At 48.8% G+C, this 13,536-nt stretch overlaps 1 protein-coding gene across 1 annotated transcript in view; it reads right to left on the bottom strand.

Moving 5' to 3' along the window:
• Positions 1 to 2,090: 2,090 nt before the first annotated feature.
• The window catches only part of USP45 (ubiquitin specific peptidase 45), a 37,609-nt gene continuing 26,163 nt past the window's right edge, over positions 2,091 to 13,536 (bottom strand). The window contains exons 11-18 of the mRNA XM_054393161.1: positions 11,975 to 12,066; positions 9,594 to 9,650; positions 7,850 to 7,993; positions 6,165 to 6,834; positions 5,469 to 5,566; positions 5,003 to 5,089; positions 4,222 to 4,375; positions 2,091 to 3,057 (exon numbers count right to left, since the gene is read on the bottom strand). Coding sequence (XP_054249136.1) covers positions 2,924 to 3,057; positions 4,222 to 4,375; positions 5,003 to 5,089; positions 5,469 to 5,566; positions 6,165 to 6,834; positions 7,850 to 7,993; positions 9,594 to 9,650; positions 11,975 to 12,066 — 1,436 coding nt within the window. The 3' untranslated portion in view covers positions 2,091 to 2,923. The remainder of the gene's footprint in view (positions 3,058 to 4,221; positions 4,376 to 5,002; positions 5,090 to 5,468; positions 5,567 to 6,164; positions 6,835 to 7,849; positions 7,994 to 9,593; positions 9,651 to 11,974; positions 12,067 to 13,536) is intronic.

Raw genomic sequence — 13,536 nt, 5'->3', positions numbered from 1 at the left:
ACTCGTCACAGCGCTGACTCTTGCCAGGAACACGCGAACGCCTCTCGCCGCCATCTTTGGTAAGGGCGGGCGGGCGGGCGCCTCTTCCCGCCTTGATGGGAAGCGGCCGGGCGCACGCAGTGCCACGCCGCCGCCATCTTGACTGTGGGCAGCCACAGCGGGGCTGTCTCTCGCCGCTCCCCGTGGCAGCCGGAGGCGGGGCCCTGCCGCTCCTGCTAGCCGCCCTTGCCAGCCGCCGGGAGAGGGAACGGTCCGGCACTGGCGCTCAGCCCCGTGACGCCGGCGAGGCCCCACTGGGAGGGGGAGGCACACATCACTTTACCAGAGCAGGGCTACCCGAGGCCTCCTGCGGAGGCAGCCGGCGTTCACCTTGTTGCCTGCAGGCGTTAGGGTGAGGAGGCCACATCAGCTCTGCAGGTAGCTGCGAGGCAGGGAGCGTGGCGCTGGTCTGGAGGCTTTATAGACTCACGTGAAGAAGTCTGTAAAGCAGCTTGGTGAGGTGGTTGTCTGACCAGTGCTGTATGGAAATGTGAGCAACCGAGAGGTGCTGCCCAGCTGCAGGCTGTGGGCCTGCTAGGTAAGGCAGGTCCCGGTGCCTGTCTGCAGCATTGCTGGAGCAGGACAGTTCTTTAAAGCAGTTTATGTATCACAGTATACAAATGAACTTTTAAGTTGTCATGAGAGTTACCACGAAGCTATCACTGTATTTAAATGCAAGAAGAGAATCCCAAACCATCCCTGGGCAATAGCTCCTCTTGTAGCAGGGGTTGATTCTGTAGGCAAGAATTCGGTGGTTGCATTGCTTGTTGTGATCAGAGGCCTCCACTAGCTAGCACATTCCTCACTGCCCTGCCTGCCTTCAGTCCAGGGTTAAAACATCCATCAGCTCTTGGAGCAGCAGCATCAACACCCATATGGAGCAACAGAATAAATTTCACTTCTGCAGAACACTGGAAGCTTTGAGGAGCTCATGCTTTGTTTCACGCACTGATTTCATTGCAAGGTTTGTTGGTGCCACTTGCACTGCATGTTGCTGTGAAGTGTTCAGGACGTCTCCTTTCATGTGGCACATCTGGTCAGTGTCTGCTTTAAGGTGGATAAAATGCAAATACACTCTAGCTCTGCTCTCCTACCAGGACTGTGTCACAGAAGTGAACTTTGGTTGGTGTTTGCTGTGACTTGCCCAGAAGTAGTTTTGACTTTTGACCAGCCACATAAAAAGAGGAGCAGGTTGTGTCTAGATGGATGAAGGGTATGGGAAGATAAGGAGGATAACACCTTTTAACCAACTCTAGTCTAAACACGATTGTTTTTTCTTTCTTAGTGTAGACTCAAGATTTGTTTGGTTGCAATTCAGATGAGTTTTACTACTTTTGGGTAGAATGAGACAATTTTAGTCTGTGGAGTGGAAAAAAATTCTTGCATTGGCCTAATTTTGACCTAAACAGAGAAGTTTCCCTTTGGAAAATAAAAAAATCCTGTGCCACCAGGGGCTCACTGTGTTATGAGTATAAAATATCCCTCAGTGGTCTAAACAAATTAACTATGGCAGCTTTTTCTCTTACGCAGAAGAGGTGGGATGAAGCTTTGAAGCAGAACTAAAGGCTAGGAAAGTTGTGCAGGTAGGTATGGGAACAGCTGATAGCAGCAGGGACAGCACCAAACCACCATTTCCATAAATGAAAACAGTAAGCAGAAAGAAACAAGGTCTGTCCTCTACCAAAAAGCAAATTAGACAGGAAGGGACTGTTACAGAATTTGTGTTTAAGTAGCTGCTCATTAAATAAATTAGTTACCACACAGCTTCAAATGACTCAGCAGATTTTGATCTTCAACTGTACCTGTTGTTCTCTGGGAGGGAAATGAGAAATTACCCAAAGAAGCAACAACTCCTAACAGGGCCCAGAAACAAATTCTGTCACTGGGCCACCTGCTGTCCTCCACTGAGGCCAGAGGGAAGTTCAGACACAGGCCCGAGAGCAAAAGCCATCATTTACTGCCCAACTCACACACACAGTGCAAAAATAATGTATAGTTTATTACTCCTGTGAGAAAAGTGTTCAGGAACACATAGACAAATTCATGTTCAGAACCCAAAGTAACAGCACTCCCCCACCTTACACAAGCTTGGATCCGTACCCTGTCAGCCTGGGGAGGATAAAAACGTACTAAATACAGGAGAAGGATTTGCAGTTGGCTTTCCCAGCAGCTACACTGACACTGCACATTGCTGGAGGTGCGGTGTGTACACCAGGGGATATCTGTGTGCACACCAAGGAGCTACTTCTATGAGACCAGGAGTAGATTGCTGAAGACACTGGCTAGGCAGCTCAGGACTCTGCAGAGCCATGATCTCCCAACCTGTTCCCAGTCCCAGCACTGCAGCTTTACCCACAGGCAGCTGGTGGTACTCCAGTCTGGTAGCACTCTGCTTCCCACTGACTACACCTGGAAGCAGCAGGACTCGACAGGTTCTTGTTTGCAGAGACCTTAAAAGCTAACACCCAACCCAGTGCTGGGAAGGGTCTGGCCTAGGCCACGGAAATGCTTTCTGGGGTTACTGGACAGCAGCAAATCCAGGCACTTAACACTATCAGTATTTTAATTCTGAGCAGAGCCATGGGTGAAAGTTTATCTTCATGAAAATCAAACCCCAGCTTTACACAGACCTCAGGAGGCTAGGACAGCATCTTACATTCTAACAGCACGGGGGTTTAACAAAGCCAGGACTGGGACGTGTTTGGCAAAGTGCATACTGCGAGAGAACCATTCAGGAACTTCTAATAGCTTGACTGAACTTCAGAGTCCACACAGGAGAAATTCTTTACAAGATAAAGGCACAATATTTACAGGTACTCTTAGCTCTGCAGCTTTAAATAAGATCAGCTAACCACTACCATCTGTTCAGTTACACTGTTGGGAATTAGAGTAATAATCTTTCATAGAAAAGGAGATATGCTTGGGCGTTCAGAACTCTGGATTCTGGAACCATCTGAACATGGGCATCACTAACATACACCCACTGCCCTCCTGATGCTCCCATGGCTTCTTTTAAACCTGAAATGCAAAAGCAAAAGGAAGTTGGTTGTTGCCTGTCCTGTCACCATCTAAACAAACAGTGGATATTTCCAAACCAAGAGCAGTTGCTTATCCACAAGAATAAATCCTCACTTAGATGCACTCCAGGGTGTCTAGACTGAAATTTCCAGGCCAAAAGGTACTGCAAGAGAAGCTGGTGGAAGACACCACTGACAAATGTGTGCTGCCATCACTCCTGAAGGCCAGCTGTACTGCAAGTACAGCTGGCTGAATTCTAGCAGTGAGTCATGCCAGCACACAGACAGTCCTGACAGGAAATAAAAATCCTCTTTCAGAAGCTGATCAGTGCAAGATTAAACCTACAAAAAGATTTGATCTGGTCTAATAATCACTGCAAGGGCAGCAGGAGACTGAGGGAGGCTTCCTTTTCCCTTTCCAAAAGAATACCAAAAGTTGTCTTTCTGGGAACTGAGCTTCAAAAGCAAAGGGACACTGCAGAGGGCAGTGCTTGGCTCTCACTGCCTCCACAAAAGGACACTCCATTTATTTCCCTTACTCTGACAGCTCATCATTCTGGCCTCCATATACCACTTACAGAGTCTATCCCAGCACCTTCCTCCACTCTCCTCATCGAAAGCACAGGGATGAGAACCAGCATGTTGAGCTCCGAGCACCACCAGAAACCCTCCAGCAAACCTCCTGTGCCCCATGAAGAAGTTTCCTGCTGTTCACATGAAAGCAGAGTATTCCAGATGGAAGCATTAAAAATGTCCCTGCCTAAGGTATGTACAATGCTCAAACAGACAGAAAATGGCACTGAAATGGTCATGGATTTGGCTCTTAGGACACTTTAATATGCCAAATGATGACATTTGACCAGGTACAAGGATTCACCTGGAGATATTATTTGGTAGGAAAGAGAGGAGAGTTTTCCATCAATTCTACCCTTAACTGCACCAAAACTCCACTGCTCACTCAGCTCTAGGTGGGGCTAATAAAGAAGCAGGGCATGTGCTGGTTGTAACAGGGCACAAAAGAGAATTTATTTATGTGGCCCTAAAAGCAGCAGAAATCCTGAGCTGACACAACCATTTGCTGTAAATCCCCTTAGGGATAAGCAGCTGGAGCCAGTGGCTGCGTTTAGTTTTGCTGGCAGGGCAAGGGAGCTGTGTTTGTACATACCCAGAACATTCCGAGAGGCATTCATCTGCTCCAGCAGCTTCTTGGAGGGAGTCCTGACTTTGACATAGGCTGCGTAGTGACCACCCCTCATGGACCCACTGTGCTCCACAATTCCATAGAGGCTGTACAGCACTCTGGCTCCATCTGCAACGTTCTGCACGCACAGAACAGACACTCAGCAGTTCCCAGCCCATGGACACAGATCTTTAAGTTGTGTCATCTTGGACTCATAGAATCCTTTCAAGTGAAAAAACCCTTTCAGCTCATCAAACCCAGCCATCACCTAACTACCAGGGCTGGGGCTAAACCCTGTCTCTCAGCACCACATCTCTGCATCTTCTGAACACCTCCAGGGGTGGGCATTCAACCACCTGTCTGGGCAGCCTGTGCCAGGCTTTGAGAACCCCTTCGGGTTGGAGTGAGGTGGGAGTTGGTCTCTTCCCCCAAGTAACAAGTGACAGGAAGAGAGGAAATGGCTTCAAGTTGCAACCAGGTTAGGGTTGGATATTAGAAAAAACGTCTTCCCTGAAAGGGTTCTCAAAGCCTGACACAGACTGCCCAGGGAGGTGGCTGAATCCCCATCCCTGGAGGTGTTTCCAAGAGGCAGAGATGTGGTGCTGAGGGCCATGGGTTAGCACCAGCCTTGGCAGAGCTAGAGCGTGGTTGGACTGGATGCTCTGAAAGGGCTTTTCCCACCCAAACAACTCTGGGATTCTGTGATCCAGTTTAACTTCTGCTAGGACAGCTGTTGAATTACCACAGAAAGATTTGCAGTGGGTACCTTGCAGGATGCAGCACAAAATGGTGCCAGGTCTAAAATGAGTGGGAAGTCCACATGCCTGTTCACCTTCCGCAGACTCAGACCAGCCTGGAAAAGCCAAACAAAGAGGCTGTAAATGAATGTTTCTCCCAGGAAGCCTTTTCAAGCTAAGCTCTGTTGTTCTACTACTGACATCAGCACAGCAAGGTGAGATTGTAACTGCTGCAAACATTCTCTGTCATGTTTTCTATCCATGTCTGAGGGACACACGAGAGGTTTCCCTGGATACATCTCAACAGCCAAACACACTCAGAAGCTATCAGACAAAGACCTCTGAGTGTGGTCACTGTGGTCACAGAACCACAAGCACAGTTCCAGCAGTTGTTCCACCAGCTGTCCGTGGAGAGCAGCAAATCCCAGGACACACAATGACCCTTCAAGGACTGCTTGTTCACCAGAGCAAGAGAGGAGGCTTTGGGCCTTTTACCTGGTGGAATCTTTTCAGGTGGAGAATAAGAACAGCAGGAACCGAGGAGATCAGCAGCTGCTTCCGGGCATTTGTGTAGACACCTTCCAGCTTCTTTTCTGTAGGTGGGAACAGAAAAACCATTTGTAAAGTGAAGGTAAACTAACCCCAACACAGAGCACAGAATTGGGGTATTTTTTAACCTCCTGACAGAACAGAGAGGTACTGCAGTGACTTCGTAAGAATCCCATCTGATTTTGTGAGCATAAAACGCCAGGGGAATTCTGTGCAATAACAGGAAAGTCTCTTCTCACTCTCCTTACACTTAATTCCATTTGTGGCATTACTGCTCTGAGTATGTAAGCTGCTAGAGCTGCATCCTTTCAAAGGCAGGATGGTAATGAACAGAAACAGCAGGGAAGGTTGACAAGGCCTAATGCATGACATGGCATGATGCACCTCTTCCTTTGCTAGCCACCTTTAAACCATTTCTCTGGGACACAATCAAGGAAAGCTGCAACCCCTCTTCAAAGTTCCAGCTTCCATTATGTCTGCCTCTGCTGCCTCTGCAAGGTGAGGTTTGCAGTCCCTACAAGCAAGTCCTACTTGGAGAGACATTATCCATGCAGCCACAAGAGGGAGGCCCAGGGTGGAGTGATGACAGCAGCCAGGGGCTTGAGGCAACCCCCGGTGCCCAGACAGACACCAGCCCTTTACCTGTGGAGTTGGTCTTCTTCTGATACTTCTGTTTCCTTTCCGTGCAGCTCTCACACAACAGTTTGTTGTTGCCCATTAGGAGCTCCACAGAGGTGAACTGGTAAAGGCAGGACTGCACAGAACATTCCTTGGAGCTGGTTATGTAGGTTTGGGACAGTGTCTGGAAAGCATTTTGGGGGTTCTGGGGCAGGGAGGGTTTGTCCACTGAGAACACGGAGGTGTGGGACAGCCCCAGGGCAGGGTCCCCACGGCTCGATTTCTTCTCTTCGTTTATGGCGTCGCAGAAGCCAAGTTTGGCTATGGCACTGGAAATCACCTCCTCACTGCTGTCCCCTGCTTTGTTGTGTGGCATTTTCACGCTGATATGGTTGATCTGCAGAGCAGAGGAGTTGCAGGCTGGGCTGGAAGCTGCTTGCTTCACAGCGGTTTCGCTCTCCGAGGCTTCGCTGTCAGCATCGAAGCTGCTCTCGGAGCGGCTGGCTTCCTTCTCACTGCCCTCTGTCTGGCTGCCATTGACAGTGCACTCAGCACTCGAGTCTTTGGAGTACAGCATGCCAGAGCCACCTTCCAGCTCCAGCTTCTTGCCCTTCTCCTGCATGATAACAGGACTTCTCTCCCCTTCCTTGGAAGCAGCTCTCCTGGCGAGCCATCTCTCCTGGTTCAGCTGGTTCTGGAAACGATGGCAGCAGTGACAGAGGGAGGGGCAGGAACCAGAGCTGTCACCTAACACAGCTTTGGAGACCTGACAAAGTCAAAGCTAATTAAACCTCATAGAATGGCAGGGATTGGAAGGGACCTCTGGAGACCACTGAGTCCAACACCCCTGCCAGAGCAGGATCAGCCAGTGCAGGTCACACAGGAACACATCCAAAAGGGTCTGGAAAGTCTCCAGAGAAGGAGACTCCACAACCTCTCTGGGCAGCCTGTTCCAGGGCTCCAGCACCCTCACTGTAAAGACGTTTCTCCTCATGTTGAGGTGGAACTTCCTGGACTGCAGTTTGTATCTGTTGCCCCTTGTCCTGTCACTAGGCACCACTGAAAAGAGCCTGGCCCCTTCCCCTCGACACCCTCCCTTCAGATACTTATAGACCTTGATCAGATCCCCTCTCAGCCTTTTCTCACCAGACGGATGTTCCAGGCCCGACCAACATCTCCATGTTGGATGTCAGGAGCCTTTTTTGTGCTTGAATTTAAGCCCTGCCCCTTGCCTTCACTCTGCCTGCCTCCAGAGAGCCCTGCTCTTTCCTGCTCTCCCATCTCTGACATCTTTAAGCCAGTTGACTTCCTCAAGATCTTTCTTAAGCCATTTAGGATTAGAAACCTACACCCCAGCAGCTAAGAGCATTATCCTGGGGTCAGATCAATACTTGGCCCAGCTAACTGTGGGCACTGTGTGACAGCTGCAGTGGCATCCACTTAATCAAGCTTGAGCCTCTGAAAGCTTCTCAAGTTGAGGATCATCCCCTGGCCTCTCATCAGAGCCCTGAGCTGATGAGCACCTCAAGAAGAAAATTCACCTCCCTGGTTCCAGGTGACTCATTCCTCACACTTCAGATAATCACCTCAATATTTTAAAGCAAGTCTGTGTCAGCCACATGTCTAAAACCCCCCGTGAGAGAATTCCCACCCCTGCTGCCCAGGGAATGCCAGCACTGAGAGGATTGGCTTGTGGGAGTCTTTCTTACCTTATCCTTTGTTCCAGTCTGTTTCTTGCCCATTTTGGGTTGGTTGTTGAGTGTAGTGAGAGAAGCACAGTTATACTGAGCAACATCTGCCTCCTGTGCACTTTTTCCTTTGCCTGTCCTTCCCAAAGGCACAGGCTTTGCAACCTAAGGAATCAGAGAGGAAATCAGGGAAGGGAAGGTGCCTGTCTGTGCTCCTCTGCAGCCTAGCTGGGGTTTCACTTTGGAAAACAAGACTCTACCTAAACCCAGCCAGCTGCCCCTCAACTGGGGTTTAAGGTTCCTTTTTGCTTTGTTTATCATAAACACACTGCCAACATCTTTGAAGGATCAACTGAGAGCCACAATAAGTAGGAATGATACAAAGTTCTGGCACAGATCCAGATCACCTACTCTAGAACTCTACAAGCATGTTGGTGGCAGTGGTGTCTCCAGACTTAAGGACAGAGATGACCAGAATCAGAGAACTGTTTTGGCTGGCAAAGCCCTTTGAATTCATCCAGTCCAACCATTCTCCAACTCTGCCAAGGCTGGGGCTAAACCATGGCCCTCAGCACCACATCACTGCCTCTCTGAAGCACCTCCAGGGGTGGGGATTCAATGCACAACTGCTGAAAGCCAACAGGTCCATCCCAAACACAACCCTTGAAGGTCCCATATGGGAGCCAGGGAGCACAGAGGCCCAGCTACACCCCTGCTTTTAAAGCTTCAACTGCCACAGGCATCTGCACTCCACACAGCAAGGAAGATGAAGGCCTAATGAACACAGCTGGTGTCTGCAGAAGGGCTGAGGTTATGCAGAGTTAAATACGACCCTGAATGTTCTCCCTTAAATACACACAAATGTAGGCAGGGTCAGGGGAGAGCAGCTCCCAGCCTACCCCCAATTCTCCAATGAAAACCCCAAGCCCCACAAACCCCAAAGTTATTCCTTCAAAGAAGCACAGCTCCTCTGCAGAATCATCACAGAACAGTGGGGGTTGGAAGGGACCTCTGGAGATCATCCAGCCCAACCCCCTGCCAGGGCAGGGGCACCTAGAGAAGGTCACACAGGAACACATCCAGGTGGGTCTGGAATACTTACAGAGATGGAGAATCCAACAGGTGCAGTCTCCATCTCTGGAGGCATTCCAAACCCTGTTCCAGTGCTCCAACCCCCTTGAAATAAAGAAACTGCTCTTCTGATGTTCAACTCTGTGCCTGTTACCCCTTGTCCTGTTGCTGGGCACCACTGAGATAGGACTGGTGCCATCCTCCTGACACAAGGGAGGTGTTCTCTGAAATGCCACCACCACCAGAGCACCTGCTCAAAGTCTCTCCATTTGTACACTGTCTCATCCCACAGGTACACCTCAGCCCAAGGCACACCTCAGCCCAAGGCACACCTCAGCCCAAGGCACTCAGCTTCTCCAGATGCCAGAATCTAACTTTCTTGCCCTTCCACAAAGAGTTCAGAACCATGCTAGTCAGAGGATACACCAAACCCACCAGTGAGTGCAGCCCACCTCAGCCCTCCACATCCTCTGACTGCCAGTGGCCATTTGTGCCAGGTTGGACTCCTTCACAGCTATTTGCTGTTCCCACACTGTGTGTCTACAGCTGAACCAAACCACACCAGTGCAGCATTCATGCAGCATTTCCAGGCCTGAAACCCAAGCTGTGCCCATCAACATCAACACCTCCACCAAACTCTGGGAGAACAATCCTCTGGAAGCAGCAGTTAGTGGCCACACGTTCTGTTTCTTACCCTCTCCTCTATTATAGGCAGTGAAAGATCAATGAAAGGCTCTTTTACTGTTGAAATCTTGAAGAAAAAGAGAAAATGCAGATTAAATGGGAAGAACATTACCCAGGTTTAGCACACAGCTCCCTTCTTAAAACCAATTATCAGGAACTAGACAAGAAGCTAATTAGGTACAAGCAGGATGTATCAAACCACAACGAAGAACTTCCAACTAACTTTGGGCTTGGGTTTTTTTAATTAATTTTAAGTTAGCTCTAATTTTCTTTCTAACATTGCACAAAAGTTTAGCAATGAGACACACAGGGCAAGGCACAAACTGCACCTCCAAGCACTGTGGGGATCCATTTCTCTGAGCTCCAGACAGACTTTCAAGGCTCAGTTCTGCAGAAAGCTCACTGACCCTGGACGCTTCTGCAGGAGGTGTCTGACCTCCTGCCCTGCTCAGCAGCAGGGGCTGGGTACTGCCAGGGAGGTGGCAGGTTCTGACCTGATGCTCTCAGAAAAGATTATCAGGCTTGCTGGCTGGAGCCAAAAGCTGTGTGAGAGGTTGGCACCCAGAGCAGACAGCAGTCACTGGTAAATTAATCCAGCTGCTGGGGGGCAAGAGGACTGGGAAAAACCAAACAGCTTTCCTCTCTGTACCCACCCTTGGCTTTGCCATCCAAAAGCCAAATAAAATCTAAGCTGAACCTGAAGAAGGGACTTTAAAGATCATCCAGTTCCAACCCCCCTGCCATGGGCAGGGACACCTCCTGTGTCCCAGCTTGTACCTGTTGTGCCTCGTTCTGTCACTGGGCACCACTGCAAAGAGCCTGGCACCTTCATCCTGACACCCACCCCTGATACTGATAGATGTTGATCAGATCCCCTCTCAGCCTTCTCTTCTCCACACTAAAGAACTCCAGGGCTCTCAGGTTTTCTGCACAGGAGAGATGTTCCAGTCCCTTCATCATCCTCACAGCTCTCTGCTGGACTCCAGTAGATCCCTGCCTCTCTTGTCCCTTCAGCTGTGCCTGTGACCCTCTCTTCCACCTGAGACACTGGAGAGGGCTTGTAGGCTTCTTTTTACCTGTCATGTGAAGGACTCAGCAAGCCTTAGGTTCCAATAAAGCAATAACTGGGATAAAAGCTACTGTAAGTGCCTGCCTGAGGAGAGCTGTCCACACAGGGCTGCCTCTAAAGAGTCAGTCTGCACCAACAAATACCAGCCCAACATCTCTTTGCCAGTGCAGGCAAAGCACAGCCAGTGCTAAACTCTTCCTCTGAGGGCTACAGTCAGCAAATTCCTGAGTCCTGTGCAGGCAGAGATACAGAAATCCAGGAAAAATCAGTGTGACACACAAAATACAAACAACCTCTCTTTTTGTGTGGGGTCAAAGTTCTTCATTGCTAGCAGCAACACATTGAGGTGTCATCTGCACATCACACACAGGGATCATTACCTGGTCCTGCAGGACTGGCCTTAATTAGTCAGACTCATTTACTTAATCTCTATAATATGAAATATAATGTTTTAAGGCAAACACAGAATGTAACATTCAATTAGAAAAGTCATGCAAATCAAGGATTTTATTTTATTCTTTTCTCTTCCAAAGTTAAAAGAAAAATTCTAAGGAAAGCATTGATGATGAAATGTCAGTCAGATTAATTATGAAAGGAATATGCTGCTCATTAGGGTTATTGTGTTAATTATCCAAAATACTTCAAGATAAAAAAACGTAATTTTAGCATTTCCCCACTCCTATTAATTCGAAGGATGTCAGCCCCAATTTTCAGGTATGGAATCATGGAATGGTTTGGGTTGGAAGGGACCTCCAAATGTCACCCAGTCCAACCCCCCTGCACTCAGCAGGGACATCTGCACTAGAGCAGGTTGCTCAGAGCCTTGTCCAGCCTCACCTTGAATAGTTCCAGGGATAGGGCCTCAACTACCTCCCTGGGCAACCTGTTCCAGTGTTCCACCACCCTTATGGTCAAGAATATATATCCCAGAAAATATAAATCCCAGAAAATACATATCCCAGAAAATACATATCCCAGAAAAGCAGGCAGGAGGATTTATGGTTTCAGGTAGGTGCTTCACAATATCCAATCAAATTGGTGTAACAAGGATGAGAGAATTTGGCACCTCCAGCCTTAATCTGATGGCAAATCAAGCCCAGTGCTTGAACCCTTTTGGAATTCAAAGGTTTGGGAGGAGAACGCTTTAAAGAAGCGATAAATCATTTGAAATGAGAAACTTTCAATCAAGTTTTGGTGGCTTGGTTTGGTTTGTTTTTAACAAACAAAGGAGCAAGTATAAAATTGACAGCCCAATTTTATACTTTGAAGACAAGGTGATCAACCCAGGAGTGATCTATTCCACAGCAAACCAGAATACCTACATGTTCACATTCCTCACACATGACAGTGCTAGTCAATTCACCAACAAAGATCCTATCTATGAAGTTCATCTTCACACCCTCTCTTCCATACGCTGAAAAAACATTTGCCTTTTTTAAATGGGAAAGAGAACACATCCCCTGGCACATCAAAAGCACAACAAACTGCCCCAGATACATTAGGAAAGCAACAGTTTCAAAGCATATTCAGCAGGTTTTCAGCACAACACAGTGACCTCCCATGCTGCAGCACCTCCACATTTACATACTTCAGCCAGATGCTTCCCTTTGATCCTTCCCTTCCCCACCTTCCCTGACAGAAGAAGAATCACAGAATTCTAGAATGGCTCAGGTTGGAAGGGACCTTAAAGATCATCTACTCCAACCTCCCTGCCAAGGGCAGGGACACCTCCCACTAGCCCAGGTTGCCCAAGGCCTTGAACAGCTCCAGGGAGGCGGCACCCACAACCTCCTGGGCAACCTGTTCCAGTGTCTCCTCACCCCTGTGTGATAATAATCCTGGAGCCCTCAGGGAGCAGATCTGACATAAAATCTTAGTTTTCTTTTGAACATATAAAATTAATAAAATCATAGAATGGGCTAGAAAGGACCTTAAAGCTCAACCAGTTCCAACCCCCCTGCCATGCACAGGGACACCTCACACCAGCCCAGGCTGCTCAAGGCCTCATCCAGCCTGTCCTTGGACACCTCCAGGGAGGGGGCAGCCACAACCTCCCTGGGCTACCAGACAGATTGTCACTGCCTCTAAATGGTTTTTGAAACTAGTGAATGCTAAAGAATGAAAAAGGGACTCTAAAAACATGAGGGGGAAAAGGCTGTTCTAATACATCTGTATCACAGAATCAGAGAGTGGGAGGGGTTGGAAGGGACCTCTGGAAATTATCTATCTCAACCCCTCTGCCAAGGCAGGGGCACCTGGAGAAGGTCACACAGGAACACATCCAGGGGGGGGTTTAATGCCTCCAGAGATGGAGGCTCCACAACCTCTCTGTGCAGCCTGCTCCAGGGCTCCAGCACCCTTCAATTACAGAAGCTCCTCCTCATGTCCCAGTGGAAGTTGTGCTGTCCAGCTGTATGCCTGTTACCCCTCGTCCTGTCACTGGGTACCTTAACTGCTGCAGATTTGGGAAGGGAAACTTCTAAAGCAGCTTAACTATTATAAAGATTTTAAAGTAAAACTCAATCCCCAAAATTAGAACACAGCCACAGAAACAATTTCAGCACTGATTTTTAACACAGCTGCCTTCCTCTGAACTAGCTCCCCTGGCTCTGTAACCACAGAGTGCCTGCAGCATCAGACATCAGATTCATCTCCCACGGGAAGCAGTGGAGTCCCCTCTACCGGGCAGTTGGAAGCCTCAGCTTGTCAGGGTACTGGGCCACTCCACTACCACCTGGAAAGGTTAGAGCAGATGATCCTTGGGGTCCTTTCCAGCCTGGCATTCTGGGATTCTGTGATCAGTCAGCTGACAGAAATCAGTTTTATTCTGCTGAGCCAGACAATAACTGTGGCTCTGTAACACACCCGAAGGTGCAGCAGGCTG

This window comes from Indicator indicator, chromosome 27, assembly GCF_027791375.1.
Source record: "Indicator indicator isolate 239-I01 chromosome 27, UM_Iind_1.1, whole genome shotgun sequence".
In the NCBI taxonomy this organism is placed as follows: Eukaryota; Metazoa; Chordata; class Aves; order Piciformes; family Indicatoridae; genus Indicator; species Indicator indicator.
Note: the sequence above shows the minus strand (reverse complement) of the source record. Positions and strands in the feature narration are given on the sequence as shown.